Source organism: Thalassophryne amazonica, chromosome 1, assembly GCF_902500255.1.
Source record: "Thalassophryne amazonica chromosome 1, fThaAma1.1, whole genome shotgun sequence".
Taxonomy (NCBI): Eukaryota; Metazoa; Chordata; class Actinopteri; order Batrachoidiformes; family Batrachoididae; genus Thalassophryne; species Thalassophryne amazonica.
The window spans coordinates 161257466-161280793 of record NC_047103.1 but is presented as its reverse complement, the minus strand read 5'-3'; the positions used below and the strand labels follow the sequence as shown (position 1 = coordinate 161280793).

The 23328-nt window shown below is 41.6% G+C and overlaps 1 protein-coding gene across 2 annotated transcripts in view; it reads left to right on the top strand.

Moving 5' to 3' along the window:
- Positions 1-17746, top strand: part of LOC117517090 (poly(rC)-binding protein 3-like) — a 50905-nt gene extending 33159 nt beyond the window's left edge. For both annotated transcript variants that reach the window (XM_034178013.1, XM_034178005.1), the window contains exons 8-13: positions 1345-1488; positions 4238-4279; positions 5131-5209; positions 12380-12438; positions 15184-15353; positions 17343-17746. In XM_034178013.1, coding sequence (XP_034033904.1) covers positions 1345-1488; positions 4238-4279; positions 5131-5209; positions 12380-12438; positions 15184-15353; positions 17343-17397 — 549 coding nt within the window. In that variant the 3' untranslated portion in view covers positions 17398-17746. The remainder of the gene's footprint in view (positions 1-1344; positions 1489-4237; positions 4280-5130; positions 5210-12379; positions 12439-15183; positions 15354-17342) is intronic.
- The last annotated feature ends 5582 nt before the right edge of the window (positions 17747-23328 follow it).

Genomic DNA, 23328 nt, shown 5'->3' with positions numbered 1-23328 from the left:
GCCCAAAGATTTGTCATATTTTGGGATAAAATCTGCCAGAAACTCAGAAAACTCCTGAATAAAATCCTTATTAAATTTTGGTGGACGATAAACAACAGCACAGAGCACAGGACAGTCGAACTCCATCACAAACAACTGAAGTTCAAAAGTGGAGTAGACATTAGAAGATAAGCCGTCCGCCCGAGCCAGGAACAGCGAAATTCTCCAGCGAAGCCCGAACGCTGTTAAGAGTCTGGTGATCATACACCAGGAGCGGTGACACATTCCATGCAACAAAGTGTAAAAACAATAAAAACGACACTAAAAGAAGCGAGTGCCGACGGCAGGCCACATACAACGGCGCCATCTTGCCGCAGACGAGTGTACAAAGTCTGGGCCAAATCACTTCTGCTACAGATGCTGTATATGATCAGAGGATGATATACGCCATCCAAATCTAATGTCACACTAAGGGCATGCTTTGTTTTCCCTTGGATGATTTTTGGATGAACTCTCTTGCAACAGGGTTACCTGAACCAATACAAATATATATCCATGTGTAACTAATGTGGTCTTTCTCTTTGCTTTACATCTGCAGGTATTAGAACAGCATGAGCAAGTCACCACAGCTCAGCCAACTTAGTGTAGAGAGACTGGCTCAGGAAGCAACACACGTATATTTTTGTAATTAGCTCCACTGGATTCGCTGGCCCGGAAAATGTCTATTTAGCTACAAGACTCTAGATCGTGGGTCATATAGAAGAGATATTGAGATATTAGGAAAACTCCTCTTTAAGATGGCAGTTTTACAAACCCAAGATGGCCACCATGGTGGCTTCCAGGAAAATGCAATCACCCATTTCCTGCTTGGCTATTGTATGCACTTTCGATAAATGCACAGTTTTACTAATCTCCTCAAACTTCCAACAAAATAACATTTAAAAAAGTGACTATTTCTACTTGATACTCTTTAGACTTCCCTTTTTTTCTTGCACCATTAATTTTAATTGTCTATGCACAGCCGTTTCTTCAGTGGGACTTCATGATGGCACGGGCCATGGATGCTAGGAGATTTGTGACATGACTGTAAGTCTATAGACTGTGGACTCAAAGTGTTTTAGATGTGTTGAGTCATCATTATCCAGTTGAAAGTGACACTTGTGACAGGTAAAATCTGATTTTAGTGCACTGAACCACAGTTTTAATGTCAGCATGAACACAGTGACGAGCACTTTTGTGTGTCTCCCCTAAGACACGGCCCCCCTCTCTCCCTCTCTCTCTCTTGTTTTTCTGTCTTTAACACTCTTCTCCACATCTCATCCCTTTTCCCCTCCCCGCCCCCACTCTCTCCTGTGATCTTCTCAGTCCCCACCGAAAGGTGCCACTATCCCCTACCGCCCCAAGCCTGCCTCCACCCCTGTCATTTTTTCAGGTGGCCAGGTAAGAGCGGACCCACTGGGGGCGTCCACAGCCAACCTCAGCCTCTTACTGCAACACCAGCCACTGCCTGTTAGTGTCACACCAGGTTTTACTTGCTTCTACCCCCCACCACCCCTCACTTCCCCACTTATGTCCAAACAAGCATGAGACCATCACTGTTGACCTCACCACTACCCATAATCCCCAACCACTCACACCAGAACTGGGACAATCAGCTTTATTCTTACCACTTAATGGATGAGTTTTGAGTTGACTTGAGTTTTTATCAGAGGAATCCATCAGTCATTTGGGAAGTTTGGACAGTTTGTCTGTTAGGAAAAATGGGTCATTACATGTGAAATAAACCAATTTTTGAAGGAAAAAAAAATTCCCAGGTCACTCTCTGAGAATTTTCTTTAAAAAATAAAACCAAACAAGAGCAACCAGAGATCTCTGACATCCACCAATCCAGATCCGGATCACCTCCAAAATTCAATGGCGTCTTCCATGCCCTAATATGTATCTGTGGTGTAAATTTGGTGAGAATCCATGAAGTAGTTTTGACATAATCCTTCAAAGCCTATATAAAGTGAGATCCTGATCCAGAATGCAGATCACCTCCCAAATTCAGTGGAGTCTTTCATGCCCTAATATCTATCTGTGATGCAAATTTGGTTAGAATGCATGAAGTAGTTTTCACATAATCCAGCAGCTGGTCTGCTCTGTGTCAGCCTGATCCCGTCAGATCTCAGAAGCTAAGCAGTGCGGCATCTGGTTAGTACTTGGATGGGAGACTTCTTTGGAACACCAGCGGCTGTGTGTGTTTCTCCGGGTGACACTGGAGTTGCGTCAAGAAGGGCATCCGGCGTAAAACTTGTGCCAAGTACTAATGCGGATCTATCCGCTGTGGCGACCCCGAACAAAACAACAGAGCAGCCGAATGGACAACAACAACAGTTTTTCAAAAACCTATAAAGTGAAACTTGATCCAGAATCTGGATCCGGCTCCAGATCACCTCCAAAGATTAAGGGGGTCTTCAATGGCCTAATATGTATCTGTGGTGCAAATTTGGTGAGAATCTGTGAAGTAGTTTTGATGTAATCCTTCAAAGCCTATATAGAGTGAGAACTTGATCCAGAATGCAGATCAGCTCCCAAATTCAGTGGAGTCTTTCATGCCCTAATATCTATCTGTGATGCAAATTTGGTGAGAATCTGTGAAGTAGTTTTGATGTAATTCTTCAAAGCCTATATAAAGTGAAAACATTCCAAAGTAAACATTCAGTAAACATTCCAAGAACAATTTAGTCAAATTTTAAGATTTTTCTATTGTAAGAGTTATTGATTTTTAATAAATTTCTAATGTCATGAACAAACGATATGTCACTTTTTAGCCCTCATTCTCCTTCTGTGGATTTTACTAGCGAGAGGAGGGATGTCTGTACCTCCAGAGCAGCATTTCAGGCCAAAATACAGAAAACAGTTTGGGAACACAGCTCCTGATCTTCTCTGATCTTCTTGGTATTAATCATGAGATTCATTTTAAAGCAAAGGAATGAACCTTTTTCAAGCATACACTAATTTGATATTCTCATCAGTTAATGTAGAAGTTGACAGGTGGATAAAATATTCATATATGGTTTGTCCATTAGATTCTAAATATAGTTCTATTTAGAATTTTATGTAGGAAATTGCAGTGAAATAATTAAACATCCACTTGGGGAATTGCAATAGGATATCTGGACATCTTCACCCAAATGATTGACCTCTGGCTGACTTTGCCAAGGAAAGGCTGGAATCCACCTAAGTGTATGCCACATTTGGTAAAACCTACTGAATATCAAATTCCTTGAGCTTGACCTTTGCCACAATTAATTTTTAAGGGCAATTTCAGGGTCAACCTTCAATAACATATAGGACTGATGGACATCAGCAAAAGGACCTTGGAGGCACAGAGCAACAAAAGGACATGAATTTGACCCCAATGACTGAACCTTGACAACCTTGACCTTGCTGGTAATTCCATTTAATTTCCATATGTGCCTTGTTTGGTAAAAATGTGAGAAAAATTTAAATTTTGACGTCTGACCTCAAAGGCATCTGACCCCAGTGATTCATCCTATGGTCAAATTGGTCTCACATTCACAATTCCTGAACCTACCTACATATGTGTGCCACTTTTGTTGGACATCAGAGTGAAAAATCTAAATTTTGACCTTTAAGGGCAAATCTGGGGTTGACCTTCACCCACATAGCAAGTTTGGTGGAAATCAGACAAAAGACCTATGGTGAAGATACAGAGAAATGGTGCTCAAATTTTAATTTTATTTGATCCATAAAATTCGATAAACTGGAAGATAAATGACTGCAGTGAGCTCGGACCCATGGTTGACATTTTATTTTTTCACCTTGTTATGGTGAAGCTCCAGTTAAATAAAATTCCACTCAGTTCTGACCTCTGTGGCCCCGAAAACCTCACATGCAAGAGGTCAAGTGATATGATTCCTCTGAGGGTTGCTCGCCTCCACCTCCCATCACCTCCTCACTGTCTCCCGTTTTAATTTAGTTCAACTGGATCTGATTGATGAACTGTAAACTGGCATTGACAGACTCTATAGTGCATGACCTTTCTTGCAGCTTTGCATAAATACATTTGAGAAAATGTGAGAGCAGCTAATGCTAATTTGTAAAATTGCATAAATATAATGTAATTGTGTTCATAGTGTCTTGATTTTATTATTTCAAACATCAGGGGGGGGTTTGCATGTTTTTTCCCCACAGTTGAACATTTTGTGAGCTTGTCTGAACTCATAATGAGCTCTTCTTTTAATGTTTGCAGGCTTATACCATTCAAGGACAATATGCCATCCCACATCCAGATGTGAGTGCTCACCCTGTCCGGCAGTCTGCGCCGCACTCTCCAAACCTCTCTCTCTCACTTCTGCACTCTTACTCACCCTCCATTCTTATTAATATTATATGTTAATATTAATACAGATTTCTTTCTGTGTTGCACTTCCTGTCTGTTCTGTCTCTTCTGACTTTACCTGCACTCCGCTTGGTGTTAAAGCTCATGTGACTTGGCCTGCAGTGCAGCAGACATGAAAAAGCAGATCAGCCTCAGAATTATCAAAACACAAAAAATATGAATGCAACATTTTGGGGGGTGGAAGGGGGTCCCATGTTTCATGCATTGAAGCAAAACAGCTAAGATTCCTTCAGTACACACAAATTGAATTTTGCTCACAAATTTGTTAAAATCCATCTTTGTGAGTAATTCAGCTGTTGCCTTTATCGTGGTCAGTCCAGGATACATCTGTGCCATAATCATGCTGTTTAATCCATCCACCTGTCGGGTAGATGGATTATTTTAGTAATGGGGAGCTGCAAACCAGCCCAGGCTGCCTTGGCCACCCTGTCTATAAAATCCTGCAGCCGCCCACTCGGCTACATGCACAAAAACGTTAAAGATGTGCACACGGTGAAGTGGGGTTTCACATCCAAATAATGAACACTGATGCCTGATCTGAGACCAAGTCCTCGATGAGTTGGCTCTCTCTCTGTTTCTGCTTCTTGCTCTTCATTTTTGTCTGCATTGTTGCTCTTCCTCAGATCCTTTCTCTTCTCTTGTAGCATTTCTGACAGGCCTGTCTGTGTGTGCGTGTGTGTGCGCGTGACTGTGTTATTAATAATGACCTTATAGCTCTGCTGTCCTCCTCCTCCCCCCCTCAGCAGTTGAGCAAGCTCCACCAGTTGGCTATGCAGCAAACCCCCTTTACCCCCCTCGGACAGACCACCCCTGCCTTCCCTGGTACGTACCCACCTACACGACGACCCTGTTTACCAAAGCTCCTTCTCTTGTTTTTACCTGTAGAAACAAACACATTCTCTTCCTCCTTTTTTTCTTTTTCTCTTTCTCTTCTTCTCATCGTTCTCCTCCTACTGGTCTGTGTGGTGTGCTGCCATCGACATGGCCTGCTGGTGGTCTGCTCTTGTTTTTGTTGAGGGGCTTTTTTTGTGCTTGTTCTTTTAGTTTCCCTTTGACTTTCTGGAAGATTTTTGTTTCGACTGAGTTTCAAAGTGACAGCTTGTAGGTATTTTGTGTTTGACGTAGGAGTCAGTAGCCACTTCGGGCCCTATCTTGAACCGGACATACCATACGCAATACGATGTTTTTACACAACTGCAAGTTAAGCGCATGCAGCACAGGTGCAGACAGTGTTAGGGTTAGACATTTTGAAATTCATGGTTCTGCTTTGCAATCAGGCGTGTTGCTGTTTTTTTTCTGCAAATCAGTGGATTTATCACAGTTCATTGTCATTTTTGTAATATTAGTTTCTACCAAATAGACCACAATGCAGGAGTGGATGCCTGGCACAGAGAAAGATGAGGAGAAAGAAGATCTGATCCTGGGCTCCAATGTGTTCTTCTGTATGCCGCCTTTGAGAAACATATTCAAGAATTACATGAGGGCAGTGAACCAGGTTATTTGCATTTTTTTTACATCATATAAAATGGAGAGAAAGTAGCTGAGTGGATAAGGATCTGACCTGCCAATGTGTAGACCTGGGTTCAAATCCTGCTTGTGCTACCTTTTTGTGTTCTTAGACAAGATAATCTACCTTGTCTCAGTCCACCCAATGACAAAAAGGTTCTTGAATTAGCCCCATGTAGGACTGGTGCCCCGTCCAGGGGGAGTCATAAACTCTAATCCACTACATGCTACAGAAGCTGGATATAATCATGAGCACCAACGGGCTTTGGGGGCCTATATAGTATCAGGTTCGGTAGGCAGGACAGGCTGGATGCAAATGCAGGATGCAGGAACACAGCTCAGTGGAGTAAGAGCATTTACTGGGTAAACAGGCTGGGGTCAGTACACAGAAAGGCAGTCCAAGCAGAGCAACAGTATCGAAAACATCAGGCAAAAAGGCACGGTCGAAGTACACAAGCAGGTAGTCAAAAAACAATGAGGCAAACAGAGCAAGGCAAAAATACAGGAACTGGGCTGGAAGGAAGGCACAAGGCACATCGATCTGGCGAAGAACAAAGGCAAACTGTGAGGCTTATAAAGCACCCAGATGATTAACTGCAAATCAAGAACAGGTGTGTGGAGAAGCTCCCAGAACCAGGTTGTGGCCAGACAGAGAGACACCCACCACCAAGAGCCAAGAGAGCGAGACAAGAAAAAGCAGGACAGAGAAAACCCAAGCAGAAAGACAGAGCAAGAGACAGGTAGAACACAAAAACAACCCAACAATCCAAGAACCTGACATACGTATAGGACTTTCTTCAAATAATAATAATAATAATAATAATACATTCCATTTATAGGCGCCTTTCAAAAAACTCAAGGACACATTACAATGCAGAAATAAGCAGATATAAAAGCATAACAATAAACAAATTAGAATGAATGAACTTAAAAGGACATGTACCAGTTAAAATAAATTACATAACAATTTAAAACAAGACAAAAGTTATGCAGTGAATGAGTGGAGCTCATGGTGAATAGGCTTTCTTGAACAGGTGGGTTTTGAGACATGATTTGAAAATAGCCAGAAAGTCAATGTTACGGATATCCGGTGGAAGGGAATTCCAAAGGTGGGGGGCAATTTCAGAAAATTTCAATAAATATCATCAGGATACTGTGTTCTGCAGCAGCATTCCACTGGCTGATGTTCCTGCACCAGATGAGGTAAAACTTTGCTTTTGGGTTGAACAGTGGTCCACAAGAGTGCAGACAGCAAATAATGGTGACATCTGATTTCTATCTTGCAGATTATTATCCTTCAGTTTTTACAGTTACTCAATTCTGTGTTATTAGGACATATTTGTATGCGTACACTGAGCTGTAGCTGAAGAAGGACACACACACACACACGAGTGCGCACATGCTGTGACTGTGCTGCATGTGCTGCATTTACTTGACTGCATCACAATTTCGAAGAAATTTTGAAGTTTTGCACTCACCCAAGAACAGCAGCAGAACACAACACAAGCCCCATACACTCTGCGTTGTGTTTGTGTTCCATCTGTGAAACATGCAGTAATGTGGCCGAGCACAAATGTGTTAGAAATTAGTTCAACTCTTCAAACAAGTAGATTCCCAATCAGTACAATCACTTGTTTTTTGTGCACAGGTTAAAACCAATATATGGGAGGATTTTTACTCACAGAAGCTGGGATTACCCACCTCTGGCTGCTAGTTTGGCTACTGATGCACATCCGGCACCCATGTCATTTAAATTGCAAATGAACTGAGAAGCGAGGAACATGCAAGGCATTTGCACAAATTTGATCCTGGCACTGGCACGCAATCTGGAGTGTAAACACACCACACTGTTGTAAAATGTGCGTGAACTGTGCACAGCTGCATTGATTTCGTGAACTAGTCATGAACATTGTGCAACCTATTCGAAAACACTGCGTGTCAATGCGTATCATTGCGAGCAGGGCATTGGAATGGTTATGACGAGATGTAACTGTGGTGGTGGTGTCAGAGAGGAGGATGCCGAGGAAGCTGCTCAGCATCCTGGAAAACACCTTCCACTTCCTGCATGCCACACTGAAATCCTGTCAGAGCACCTTCAGCCACAGACTGAGACCACCGAGATGCACCACAGAACACCACAGGAGGCCTTTCCTACCTGTGGCAATCAGACTGTATAATTCTTCCCCCTTCTGCAGGATGAATACACGACAAACAACAATGTGGATTTGAAGGGGGTGGAGGGGTCGGCACCTGGTGGAATATGGAGGAATCTGGTGAATGGAGTGGACATAGGAAGTGTTGCAGGCATAAGGCCTTCAGATTGTGCGTTGTGCAAATAGCAATGTGGAGATGGAGACCCCTAATGCACTATATCAGGGGTCACCAGCCTTGTTTCTGGAGGGCACCTGCCCTGCATGTTTTCTAACTCTCCCTGTTCTACTCCCAGGCGATTAACTATCAGGTGTGTTCAGCCAATGAACAGCTGGAAGACACCACTTAAAAAAAAACAGGTGAGACTTGAGTAGGTTGACATGGAAAACATACAGGGCAGGGGCTCCGCAGGAACAGGGTTTGTGACCCCTGCTTTGTGACTTCATCATCAGTCAATCACAAATAATAATAATAATACATTTTATTTATATTGCACTTTACATTTGTAAACAAATCTCAAAGTGCCACAGAGGTTAAACAAAAAGCATAAAACAGCAATCAACAACAATAAAAATAAAACAAGATCAATTAAAAATCAGTTAAAATTAGCAACTATAATTCATAAGCTTTCTGAAATAAAAACGTTTTAAGATTTGATTTAAAAGAGACCACTGACTGTGGCGCCCTCAGGTGGATGGGCAGGGCATTCCACAGGCGTGGTGCTGCTGCCTGAAAGGCTCTGTCCCCCATTGTGTGGAGCTTGGTTTTGGGGACCTGGAGGAGGTGACTGTTGTTTGAGTGGAGGCGTCTCATGAGCTCATGGGGGGACAGAAGTTCTTTGAGGTACGCTGGTGCACCGCCGTAGACACACTGATAGGTCAGGAGGCAGATCTTATATTCCACCCTGATTCTAACAGGAAGCCAATGGAGTTTGTTGAGGATGGAAGTAATGTGTTGAGTTTTTGGCACCCCCATCAGGATCCTGGCAGCACAGTTTTGAATGGACTGGAGACGTTGTAAATTTCTGCCAGAGATCCCGATGAGGAGTGCATTACAATAGTCCAGCCTGGAGGAGACAAAGGCGTGGACCAGCCTCTCAGCATCAGACAACGACAAGGAGGGGTGGAGTTTGGAAATGTTCCTAAGATGAAAGAATCCTGTCTTACAGATATGCTGGATATGGATGTCAAATGAAAGGTTGGGGTCAAAACGGACTCCCAAGTTTGTAACAGATGTTGATAATGGAATGTTGTGGCCAGAAAATGAAAATACTTTGGATGATTTCAGTTGATGTGGAGTGCCAATGAGAATGGCTTCAGTTTTTGTGCTGTTTAGCTGGAGAAAATTGTCATTCATCCACGCCCTCATCTCCTCCAGGCAGGCAGTGAGAATGTGAATGGAAAATGAGGAAGTGTGGTCCAATCTGACATAGAGCTGAGTATCATCAGCATAGCAATGGAAGGATATTCCATGCCTGCTGATGATGTGGCCCAAGGGGAGCATATAGATGGAAAATAAGGTCGGTCCAAGGACCGACCCCTGGGGGACCCCACAGGTTGCAATGTGGGGCCTCGACCTGGCTTCCCCAAGGGCCATATATAAAATACAAATACTGACCATTATGAGCTTTTGTTCAAATCTCTATCTCAGGGGGTCACCAACCTAACCAAAGACTGTACGGATGAGACTGATCATCACGTTAGGGCCTTTTAAAAGTAGTGTTGAACAACCTTTAATGGCTTTTAACTTTGCAACCATGTTTCAGTGCAAACTGAGATGTATGCAAATTAAAAATTATTAAAAACACTGAGACTTTTCCTATTTTTATTGCCAACCACACAATGAAACTTCTTGGGGAATACCCATATTTCTGGATACGGAGTGTGCCATGTTAGAATACGCAGTCGCACTAACTGCTGTGAATTTTGATGATTAATGGTCAAGCATACATAACTGCGGCTCACGTTATCTATGACACGATGACTGCTTTAAACAGCTCCACGTCCAGAAAGTTAGTGAACCCCAAAAAACTAGAATCTCTGATTGTGAACATGAAAAAATACAGTATCTGAAATAAGATACAGAAATCATCAAACATGACACTGGTTATGGACATGAAAAACTGTTCTGTCACGTAATCAATTCATGATCTTTACTAATTTAAACTGTTCATGAATATAATTTGTAGTAATCTAAATGTGTAAGCATCATGTAATCATGACATTTTTATTGCAAATGTTGAAACAGGATGAAAAATATATACATGAATTAATCAATATATATTACACCTACTCAGGGGAGGTGATGGTCTAGTGGTTAAGCTGTTGGGGTTGAGACCAAAGGATCCTCTGTTCAAATCCAAGGGTGACCGGAAAATCACTAAATCACTAAGGCCCCGTTTACACATAGACGGTAAGAGCTCCCGGAAGCATCCTGGAAGAGTTTTTGGCCGTCTTAAGGATCAAACGCCGTTGTCAATGCCGGCACTAGGGGGCGTGGCTTAGTTCTGGCTTTACCGGGAATCGTCGAAAAAATTATTCATCATGTCGAATAATTCCGGGAGCGCTCCCGGAGAATTCACGTGACGACGGAGACAACGCGAACAACGGCGTTTGACTTTTTAATCGCCATTTCATCCTTCCTTCCTGTAGTGCCGCAGTTTACACCGCCTTAATTGGCGGCCGGCATTGTATCCCTAACCAAAGGCGTGTAAAACGGCGATAGAGCCCACATCGGCGTCCTCAAAGGCGTTTTAACCGGCGACAGAGGCAGACAAAACGGCGGTGCTAGCGGACAGTACGACGTTCTAAACGCCACCTCCCGGTTAACAGCGTTCCAAACGACCAATAGGCGGCAGTCAATATAAAAACGCTAGCGCGCTGCATGCAGGCCTCTCACTCGCGGCCAACTCCAGATATTTTTGCAGAGAGGCTCCAGTATGCCTCCTAAAAGAAAATTGGCAGCGGCAAGGACTTACCAAGAGGTCTGGTTCCGAAGCAGAGGAGAGCCCTGTAGTGGAGACGAGCAACACGTTGAGGAGGGGAAAAGGAAAAGAGAATAAAAGGCAGTGACAGCTGCTTCAGCCTATTATACTCTGGGGGTGGTGCCTATATGCAAAAGTTCCTGGAGTAACGCAGGATTTGCCTGGATAAATCCAGCGGTACACAGGGCATTATCAGCAGCAGCAGAACACCGCCGTTCTCACGCGCGTCTTAACCTGCGATTGTAAAGGATAGAACTGGGTATTAACCCCCGTTGCCTGACGTGTGCCGGATGCTATGGCGTCAAAACGCCGCTTTATTTGGCGGATTTAGCGGTGTTTTATCCGCATATTTGCGGCTAGTACGGCGCTCAAAACGCCGGCGAAATGCTCCACCCCTTTCCACTACCGCGAACTTCGGTCTACGTACTACCCGCCGACAAAACCGTCTATGTGTAACCTGGGCTTATGGTCCTTAATCCCCTAGTTACTCCTGGTGTGTAGTGAGTGCCTTGACATCGGGGTGAATGTCAGGCATTATGTGTAAAGTGCTTTGAGCGTCTGATGCAGATTGAAAAGTGCTATATAAATGCATTCCAGTTACCATTTACTCAGTATAGATGATGTAGTAGATGTAATTATAACAGTAGGTGTAATCATGGCCAACTTGTTTAGCTGTGTGTGTTTCACATTAAATGTTACAAAGAAAATATAATGTTGAAAATTGTGTCAGTTTCAGGATGCCACAAGCATGTTCATGCTCACATTTCTACAAATTGTAATGGTATACGTCCCTGCTGATTAAAAAGAAAAGAAATATCCACACACAGAAAGCTGAATAAGTTATTATTGAAGCGTTCACACCATGCAGCTGTAAATCCCGACAATCCCTGTGTTTCTTATCCTCTAATAGCTGCTGTTGCCTCATTGTGCTCAGGTTTAGTGGTTCTAATTGACTAAATTTGTTTTGCCAGGTGCGTATTTGACTACACAATTGTTAGAAAATATAATAATTGCCTATTTTGTGGGCGATAAACAAGGCACTCGGATAACTTGGGGAGCGAGGAAGTGGAAATCAGGAAGGAAGCATCTGCTGTGCTGTGATTTATTTTTTCCTGAACAATGACTGCACATAAAATATATGAACAGCACACAAATAGCAAAATGCTGATAAAATTGTATATTTTTGAAAACATTTGTGGTTACCAGCTGCTGCTTGTAGGCTCTTCTCTCTGGTGACCAACAAACATGAAAACCTCCTGGACTTCCTGTGGTTAAAAACACTATTTTATGTATTTTGTGTTTTTTTTTTTCTTTCTATCCCTCTTATGTTTGTGTCCATGTCCTCACCCCAGCAGCAGGTCTGGATGCCAGTAACCAGGCCAGTACTCATGAACTCTCCATTCCCAATGATGTGAGTAGATCTGTCACCGTATGCCAAATGTCCAACAGCCAGAAACGTGTTTTTGTCTTTTCTGGCACACACAACCAAGAACAACACTAGAATTAAAGGCAGCACATATTTAATTCAATTAATTAATAAATAAATAAATAATCTGAAAAGGTTTATGGACTTATTTCCTTCAGCACCAGACATTGTGGAGTCATCCGAGAAACATTTGTCCATCCATTTGTTCTCAACGCTTGAATTATCCTTAACGGGCTTGTTTTGGCAGTGGCCAAGGTTACTGGGGTCAAATGTTTGATTTTTAACTCCAGTGTCCACCACACATCACAAAGGTGAAATCAAATTTACCATAGGTCAATCATTTTGATCAAAGGTCAAAGGTCAAAAATCACGTTTTTTTACTCTGATTTGCACCAAATGGTGCAAATCATATGGAGGAAAGTTCTGAAATTCCCAATCCAGCTGAATTTCAATTCAGTTTCAATTTATTTTCATTTATATAGTGCCAAATCACAACAGAGTTGCCTCAAAGCGCTTCACACAGGTAAGGTCTAACCTTACCAACCCCCAGAGCAACAGTGGTAAGGAAAGGAAGAAACCTCAAGCAGACCAGACTCAAAGGGGTGACCCTCTGCTTGGGCCATGCTACAAACATAAATTACAGAACAATTCACAGACAAATATACAAGAAATGCTATTCACGCACAGAACAGGAGGATCACCAACACGAACACAACTCCCATCTCTGGATGGAGCTGCACCTTAAACAGAGAAAAATACAGAATCAGGCATCAGAAAGACAAAAAAATACTGTATAATTTGCCAGCATTAAACAACAAGAAAAACAGAGAAGTACTAAGGTGATCGCCGGCCACTAGCCCTAAACTTCACTAAAAGACCCAGAATTTAGGTAAAGTTGAGGCCGCATATTTGCCAAAGGTTAATTACTGGGGGTCAAGGTCATGTCTGCCTGTCTGTTTAATGGCCAACTCCTCCCAGGTCCTTTTACTGATTTCCACTCTCATGGAATTAATTTTGGAAACTATCAAAGTCAAGCAATCTGATTTTCCACCCAATTTAAACCAAATGTGGCACACACTTGAATTTTAGAATTACCCTGGTAAGGCCAGCCAGAGGGCAATCATTTGAGTGAAGGTCAAGGTCATTGGAGTCAAATGTCATGTTACTGTTTTCATGCCCTTGGGTACTGTTACCTAGTATTAAAAATCTGATATCTGAACATTTAATCTACACTTTATATTAGGCCTTGTAGATGTTATTGCTGTTGTTGTTACATTTGTTCTGCAGAACATTACAGACAAACTAGTGTCACTACTATTTTTATTTTATGCTGCTCAGAACACAAAGACAAAATAACAGAACTCATTAAAAACACCTGTATAAACTGCACCTTAAAAAATACTAAATCAAATAAAATTTCAAGAAATCATCACCATTTTTATTTAAAATTCAAATAAAAGTAAAATCCTAGTTTTGCGAATAATAGATAATAAATAATAGATTGTCATAGAGCGTGAGGCGGGGTACACCCAGGACAGGACGCTAGTCTGTCTCAGGGCCACAAACAGACCCCGCCTCACGCTCTATGACTGCTGGGATAGGCTCCAGCCCCCCGCGACCCTTAATTGGACTAAGCGGTAGAAGATGAATGAATGAATGAATGAATGAATGAATGAATGAATGAATAATAGATTGTTTAGCAATGCATTTTATCCTCTATTCTGAGAAAACTGGAGGGTATTCTCTGCCATCCATGACAAGTTGAAAATTTTCTCAGAGACTTGAGCCTCGATCTGATTTATTTTCAAAGTTCTCCTCTGTTCTATGCCGACGTGAAGCTGTAAAAACTGCTGATGCAAAAGACAAAAGTTGCACTATGCACAGTTTCTCCGAATTATCAGAGTTGTCACACGTATCTTGGTGGCTTCCCTCACCCATCTCCTTTTCGTATGATCATTCAGGTGTTGAGATCTGCCTACTTTGGAATGATTTATCATACAGTATCATACTGTTTTTGAGAACTATCAGAGTCCTTCAATTCAATTTATTTTCTTGGTATAGCACCAAATCACAACAAAGCTGCCTCAAGGCACTTCACATGAGTAAGGTCTAACCCTAGCAACCCCACTGAGCAAGCACACAGGCAACAGTGGTGAAGAAAAACTCCCTTGGTGATAATGAGGAAGAAACCTCAAGCAGACCAGACCCAGAGGGGTGATCCACTGCTTAGGCCATACCCTTCAAGGTTATGTCAAAATTTTATGTCGTTAGCTCGAGTAATGTAGCCTCTATGAGCCAAAAATATGAGTTTGTGCTCAATGATCCTGTGATATAATCCCATCACTAGTGTTATGGGGATAGTTCCCCCTTACTGGGACTACTCATGTGCCAAGTGTGGTTACTTTGGACTCAAGGGTCTGGGAGATATAGTGGCAAATGTTCAGAGAGACGGTCTGAACATTTGCCACTGATACTTCGTTGAGGTAAACAAACCAAAAAAACATGGGTGATCACATAAGCTTGTTGGTGGATCTTTTAAAAGAAATTTGTCCATCAGTAATATGACAGCACATCATTCATGTTTAAAAGATTTACAATTCCTGGTCATTCCTCAGATGCATCAAAGACAATTGCAACAAGTGTTTAGTCACATGTTGCCCATCAAAAATTTGTCAACCAATCCCTTTCATGCACTGGCCATCCTAAGTCCCGCCCCATTTTTCTTCCCAGCTAATAGGCTGCATAATCGGACGCCAGGGAACCAAAATCAACGAGATCCGTCAGATGTCTGGGGCGCAGATCAAAATTGCTAACGCTATGGAAGGGTCATCGGAGCGTCAGATCACCATCACAGGAACCCCTGCCAACATCAGCCTGGCCCAGTACCTCATCAACGCAAGGTCAGCGATCCCTAACTCAAGAAAGGACCACATGACACAAATAGCAAAACAGTTGAATCCCATCATTGCCTTGTGAACAATTGTAACATTGTTGCTAATGTTGTCATTTTTACCACCACTTTTGAACAATTCTGAGCAAGACCTCTGTAGTTCCTGAAGCAAATTCCCACCTTAAAGGGAATTTATAGGGGGCATAGTACTTCAAGTACCACAACGTAAGATACTGTAAATGTCTTTCTTACCTTATTAATTTACTTATGCCTTCTTTAAGGCACAATATTCTAAAACACAGAACATAAAACAGTTCTTGTTTTGAGTCAACAGCTGTTACCCAGACGCGATTTACCTACTGAGTATGGAGCATGTTTGACTGTTTCATTACATGACTCAACTCTTTCAACCCCAGCAGTTCCTGTACCACTGGAAAGTGCCTACCCTTGAGTAGGGACTAAAGTGGTCCCTTAGTGGTTCTATTAGACCACCAAAAAAACAACTAGAATATCACCAGGTGATGGTCTAGTGGTTAACCGGCGGCCTTGAACTCAGAGGATCCTCAGTTCAAATACCCGTCAGACTGGAAAATCACTACGGGCCCTTGATCCCCAAGTTGCCCCCAGTGTGTAGTGAGTGCCTTGCATGGCAGCACCATGACTTTGGTGTGTATGGGTAAATGTGAGGCATCCATGTAAAGTGCTTTAAGCTTTGGAAACAGATGGAAAAGCACTATAAATAAAGTCTATTTATTTGATGAAAATGGGCAGAAAAGTTTCATATTATGAAAAAGTGTCTATGGAAGGTTTGCCAATTTAGCAAATGAAGGTTGTTGTTAAGCATATGTGGTAAAGATAAGTTATTACCCTCTTTCAGATTGCCTAGCAGAGCTGGTAGCTCAGTGGGATAGCAGTTGTACTATTCATTGGTCTGTATTGTGTTATGTGTCGGACGCAGCTCGGAGAACCGACCAGCGTTTGAAGGACCCAGTATGAAATAAGCAGAGCACGGTACAAAGGCTAACTGAATTTAATACATAACAGTGATAATATAATAACAAAAAGGTGCGGCCTGGCGTGGTGCGCTCCCAGCAGCGCTAACGGTCCGGAGCCAGAAGCTGTTTCGGACCCAAGGACCCCGCCGACACCCCCCAGGTGGCCGCAACAAACCGAGTCTGTGAAAGAAGGAACCATTATGTGAGTCCACACTCTACACACAGAACACTTAAAGGTGTACAAACAGCAAACACTTCCTGGCTTGATTACTGATCAGCTTCCCAACCTGCAGGCATGGAACATCCAGTTCACAAAACTCCACTGCAGTGGAAGCCGATACATGACTAACAAACAGCTCAATACAATAAGGTGTGAGGGACACCACATTTACTGACTGTATAACTGTTAGTCACAAAATCTAACATACCTCAGGAAGTGTGCTGACGAGCGTGAGACCTCACCCCCTCCTCTTTCACAGACTGTGCATCAAACTTGGACGTTCTCAGCATCCGCTGCTGATGAGATGGCTCCCGAGACGACGATCTCACCCGTCTGGTCACAAGGTCGAGTCTCTGGCAAATACACACTGTGCACTCCAGTCTTAAATGCCAACATGTTCCAATCCATCCAGATGCACCACAGCTGTGAGTCCTGACGAGTCGCAGGTGATCAGGGTGAGGTCCTGACAGCCTCAGCAACACAGCCACTCAGTCCCAAACGCACGCCACCTGGGAGGAAAACCAAAAGACAGAAACAAACCGGCAGCCAGGCCCCCCCAGCCATATAACATATTGTCCCTAAACACTCAACTTTAAATGGGTACCAGCCTTTGCTGGGGAAGTAGCCTGTGTAAGGTCAAGGGTTGCTAGATCTATGGCTTACTTCTTTTTGGTTGTGGAACAAACCTTATGTTGGACTGTCTCCCATCCAGGGAGTGTCATAGGTAGTCGTACAGTATCAGAGTCTGCATACATCTTACTTCTACTTCTGTAATTCCCTACAGGTTCAGAGACGTGGCAGCCATGTGGAATGACCCATCTTCCATGACCACATCCTGAAATCTCTGACTGGCTCTTCCATTTGGCCCTTTCCAATAACTGACTACTGCAGACAACCCCAATGAAGCCCTTCGGACTCTGGCTCTGGTTCTCCGAAAACCCTGATCACCCCCCCACCCCCCACCCTGGCTGACCCACATTTATGCATCAGGGAGGGTTGGAGGCTTATTTGTTTCAGAGAGCCAAACTAAATTTAAAAAATTAAATAAAAAAGTATGTTTTTTGTTTGTTTGTTTTGTTTTTTTTAGCATGGGTTTAAAGCATGTTGAATGTTTATTAGAAACAAATTGTGTTATTCTTCTTTTCTTTATTGCTTTATCTTTCTGTCAGTGCTGTGTGGTAGAAACACCAGTATAGTGTAAATAATAAAAGACTGTACTCTAAGAAATGAAACATACACTCTTAGGCATAAAACGTTGAATTTAATTGATAAAGTTAAGGTAACTTTTTCCACATAGCACTGTCAAATAAGTGCAAGACAATATTGTAGTTGAAATGAATTAAATCAAATGAAACATTATTACGTAAATCCCAATATTGTTTTGCACTTAATTGACAAAGTTATGTGGAAAAAGTTACCTTAACTTTATCAATTAAATTCTACATTTTATTTCTTAGACTGTAGTTATTTACATATTTCAGCTGCTCAGTGATGCTATCGGCACAGTGTGTGGTGGGATGTAGCCAAATTATCAAATTTTGATAATGCTGGGGTATTTTTTCTATTGAGAAAATGGACTCTTCTGCTTTTGTCGTAATTTGCATCTTTAATTCTTTACCCCTAACACTTTGCTGCATCACATGACCCTTTTAAGCCAATGGTATCACTCCTACAGCCTCTCTTCTCATGTTTGTTTCCCACATTATTGCTTATATTGCATGTGTTCAGTGTCGTGCCGTTGTGTATTTGATCTGTTCAGTGTACAGTACGTGTTCCTTCAAGTGCTGCGATATCTTCATGCCCCCGTTCTTTTCCTCTAACTTTTCAGTAATTTTTGGCATTTCACGTCTAGTCCTACTCCCTGCCAAAATGAAACAACTTTCCAACATAGCTTCCCTTAATCGATGCCAATTATTAGTACAGATGCATGAATGGAAATTACTAGCTACAACACTATTCATGACTGAAATTTTTAATGATTGTTTACTTAATTGTTTGTTTTGTATGAGGACTATTGTGGCTTAGCACATTAGTCGACTACGCGGCGCTCATGCAATAGACTACTCAACACTTTACTCTGGACTTCCTCTGATGTGAGAGGAATTAGCTGGACTGAAAAAGCCAAGTGTGATGTCCAAATGTTTTGGCTTTTTTATATTTGCTAACCTGGAAAAAACATTTATTTACCACGAAGGAAGATTTGAGATAGAAGCCAGAACAATTGGACAAATGGGACTGGTATTTTTGGGGCCAAGGAATGTTCAGGGGTTCAATGGGGGGAACCCACAGGGCCTGGGCGGATGTGACCACTCAGTCTCTTTTTCACGATTGTTCATCTGTTGTCTTCTTTTGTTGTCATAGAGTTGATTTGGCGCTTTAGGTTTGAATGTCTTTTTATTGTCGGAGCTATAATAGTTTTTATTTAAAGGACAGGTTAGATGAAGTCCTGCACCGCTGGTTTTACACTGCTGTAAAACCAGTATGTATTTATTTCTGGTATAGTGACGCATTTATGACTTATTTGTTGAATTCAGTTAATTTAACTGTGTTTTATTTAAGAGAGAGACATGGATGATACTGAGAATTTCAACAATCCCGCGCAAGCGTGGTCAGAACATATTGGATCATTGCATCAGTCGAGCTTGGTTTCGTGTTGACGCATCCAAACAGCTGTTGAATGTTCTTGTCTAATCATAAACCGATTAGCTACTCGTCCACCGCGGCAACATTCTGCATTTTCACGATACAGATCTTAAATTCTTCACACGTTTGTTTTGAAGTCAGAGCTTAGCTTCGGCTCTTTAGCGCTTTCATGAAATAAATGTGATTTTGTAAATGGACCAAATGCTGTATCAACAATATATTAAGTGATGCATAGTCAATGATTTTTCTGCAATAATTCTTACATTTGGATGTGAAATGAAGTAGTAGTAGTACTAGCATTGACATTTTCAATATGTGTTGGTTTCTTTAAGTTATTATAGTTTGTTCTTCAATTGAATGTTTGTCAAATGAACAAGTTGAAATGTTTTGCAAAACATTTTTTTTCCAGCTCAATGATGTAACAGTGGTAATACCCAAGAGGGTATTTTTTTGTTTGTTTTATTTGTTTGTTTTTACCCAGAAGATGAAGAACGTCCTCAAGGAGAGTTCTGCACAGGTCCAGGTGGTCAACTTAGATCTTCAAAGTTCAATGGAGTCTTCAAGAAGTTAGGTGAAATTTCTATTAAATCAATTCTCAACCAAAGCTGACCCATTAATACCCACTGGTATCGGACAACATTTAAATTCTTTTTGTTTTCCGACGCATTTCGATAATACACACAAAAAACAAATGGTGCTAATTGGCACTAAATGTGGTTCCTATGCTTGTAATCATCAGGGGAACCACCTTTGTGCCATGTAGCTAGATGCCATATGGCACCTAGCATTGTTGTGTGATTAGCACCATTGTTTTTTGTGATTAAAGTAGCCAACAAAGGGCTACAACGTAAAGTCCAAACTTCTAAAACTGCTTATCTAAATATGATTTTAATTTCTTTTTTCACTTGCATTCCATAATTTGACCTGTAATGTTTAATATAAGGATGTTGGGTGACTGTTAGGATTTGTTTGCTTGTTAGTCAACAAGATATATCAAAAAGACATAAATGGACTTCAATGAACTTTGGTGTAGCGGTGGGGGGAGGGTCAAGAAATATTCGATTACAATTTGAAACAGCTTCAGCTCGATGATTGCTATTAATTAATATTTTATCTCTCCCTTATCCTCTCATTGATTTACATGAAAATTCAGTAAGGTATATCTTATATATTATATTCCAATTCTAAGGTGGAACTATGCTAATATACTAAGATAGATCTAAATATCTAAAAAGGAAGAGTAAAATAGAAGAGTAGAAAAGAGTAGAGTAGAGCCACTTAGGTGCATGGTCTTGAGAACCAGTTAGAACATGTTATTTGTACTTTGACAAAACAGCTCCCCCACCTTCACTTCAGCTTGCCTAAGTAAAAACACATGATCATTGGGCCTTGGCAAAGGTGTGTGCTCTCTAGATCCATTTTCACCATCAGAATTCAACCTTCCTTGATTTCATGAAATATTACAGGAATGGCCCCCTAATTGGCCTTCTCAGTCATTGTGTCTCTATTGGATTGACAACGCACTGAGTTCATGCAACTATGTAATTATTCTGCGATATATGTTGAAATCCTCACTGACCCTCATCCCTCGAGAAGTAAGTCAACGTGGCCTATATCGCCTTGTTGGCCCATCTGTCACCTCTGCTGTCCATATTGTGTTTAGTTTTTTTTAACTGTTTTTGTTTCACTCATCTGACTTGGCGCTTGTTGATGTCATCTTCTCCCGTAAGAGCTCAGGGCTGCTCAATACTACCCTGGAGCACTGACTTATCTGGTCCTGAAAAAGGCCCCAAAAATCACCTTTCAGGGGGCAGCCCTGCAATGGAGATACGTGCAAAGGTGTCAGACCCCCTAAAATGCCCCACAAGTTCCTGCAGCGGAAATGGGATGAACATAGCTAGCAGGGATTCTCCTTTAGCTGACCACTGAAGATTGATAGTATTGTGAGTGACAAGTCTGGTGTTTGAATCCCACCAGAACCCCCAAAGATATACCCTACATAGGCCCTAGAGTCCATTGGTGCCTCGTCAAGAGGATAGAGTCTACATAGGTTACTTCCTCAACCAAGGCTGGTACCCATTTACAACTGGGTGGACTGAGACAAACCAGATCAAGTATCATGTCCAAAGACACAGCTTGTGTAGAGCAGGTTACTGAGTGGATAAGGAGCTGTCCCGCCAATATTTAGCCCTGTGTTCAAATCCTGCTCATGCTACCTGCCTGTGGCCTTGAAGAAAGATATATCATTGATTTATAAATTGAGGTTTTTAAAAAAAATGGCTCACTGAGTTATATCTAATTTCACCTGTTTCTGTGCAGGATTCTACCCTAAAAGTATTAGTTTTTGTTTTTCGCAACCATTATCAGCGCATGTGTAACACTGGAATGTTTGTTTCAAATGACTACACACAAATATAAAAAATACATTGTTAGTTAATGGTTTCCACAAGGGATTAGCAACATACAGAACATTTGCATCTGCTGAAACTGCTCGTTGTATAATATGAATTTGGTCACCAAGCAAAAACACTGAGTTCTGAGTGTGATTTAAATAACATCAGTGTTCATGAACTTCATGTGTTACTCAGTGTCTGAAAACTGTACTCATATTTGTGTATATGCCTGAGTATACTGCGTATTTTGAAACTAACTGCAACTAATGCAATAATATGGTGCAATGTGCAATTATTTATTCTGTTATTTTATTATTAGCGTAGCTACAGGAGAGCTGTGTAGCTTACTAAAAACGCTTTTTGGAATTATCTACTTTTGGCGACAACAGCAAGAAAAAAAATGACTTGACATGTTTATTCTGCTTCGGTTTGTGTGTAATTGCAGTTTAGGGACAAAAGTGACAGAACTTTGTAACTATTTTCAGTTGATTTATTTGCGATGTGCAGATCTATATTAGTTGTGAGTAATTACATAGGTTTCACTTTCAAAGTGTTGGTAAGTATAAAGACAAATAAAGTTTGCTTTCTTCTGTCTGTGACCTGTTTTGTCTGGTGAGTCATTGTTGTCTTCTGTTACTGTGTTTTGCTTTAAGAAGAAAACTGTAAGTAGAACCAGTGTGCTGCATTTTATATATATATATATATATATATATATATATATATATATATATATATATATATATATATATATATATATATGTATTACAGTATTTAGACCTTTGGTTCTTCCAAGAGGACATGGGTCCTCATGAGGTCCACAAAATGACCTTGACCTTCACCCATTTTCTGGACTCCGCCTAAGTGTGTGCAACATTTGGTCCAAATCAGGTTGAAAATCAAATTCCTTGACCATGACCTTTGCTACGATTAATTCTTTAAAGGAAATTTCAAGGTCAGCTTTTACTGATTTACTGAGTTTGGTAGAAATCAGCAAAAAGAGCCTGGGACAAGTATGCCAACAAAAAGGCAGACATGACCTAAAGCACCAATAACCGACCTTGAAATGTGTCCTTTCTGGGAAATTCAGGATCCCACCTGCATATGTATGTCACATTTGGTGCAAATCAGAGTGAAAAACCTAAATTTGAACCCTTGACCCAGTGACCTTGGCCCTCAATATCTGACCTTTGGTTGATGTCACTTGAACAATTCCAGAACCCACCTACAGTACATATATGTGACATGTTTAGCAAATATAAAAGTAATTTCTAAATTTTGACCTTTGACCTCCAATGACCTTGTCTTTGCCAAAACAAATCCATCCATCCTTTTTCTATATGCGCTTACTCAAATTGAGGGTCACAGGGGGCTGAAGCTTATCCCAGCAGTCACAGGGCGTGAGGCGGGGTTCGCCCTGTACAGGACGCCAGTCTGTCGCAGGGCCACATAGAGACAAAAAAAATGCATTCACACCCACAGACAAAATAAAGATTCCAATTAATCTAACTTGCATGTCTTTGGATATGGGAGGAAACCGGAGCACCCAGAAGGAACCCACACAAAAAAGGGGAGAACACGCAAACTCCACACAGAACGGCCCCAGGTGAGAATCGACACCATGACCTTGTGCTAACCAGTAAGCCACCATGATGCTGCTCCCAAAACGAACCGTTCACAGGCAATTAAAGTTAAATAGAACTATTCAAACAGATTTCTCAAAATATGTCTCACTGA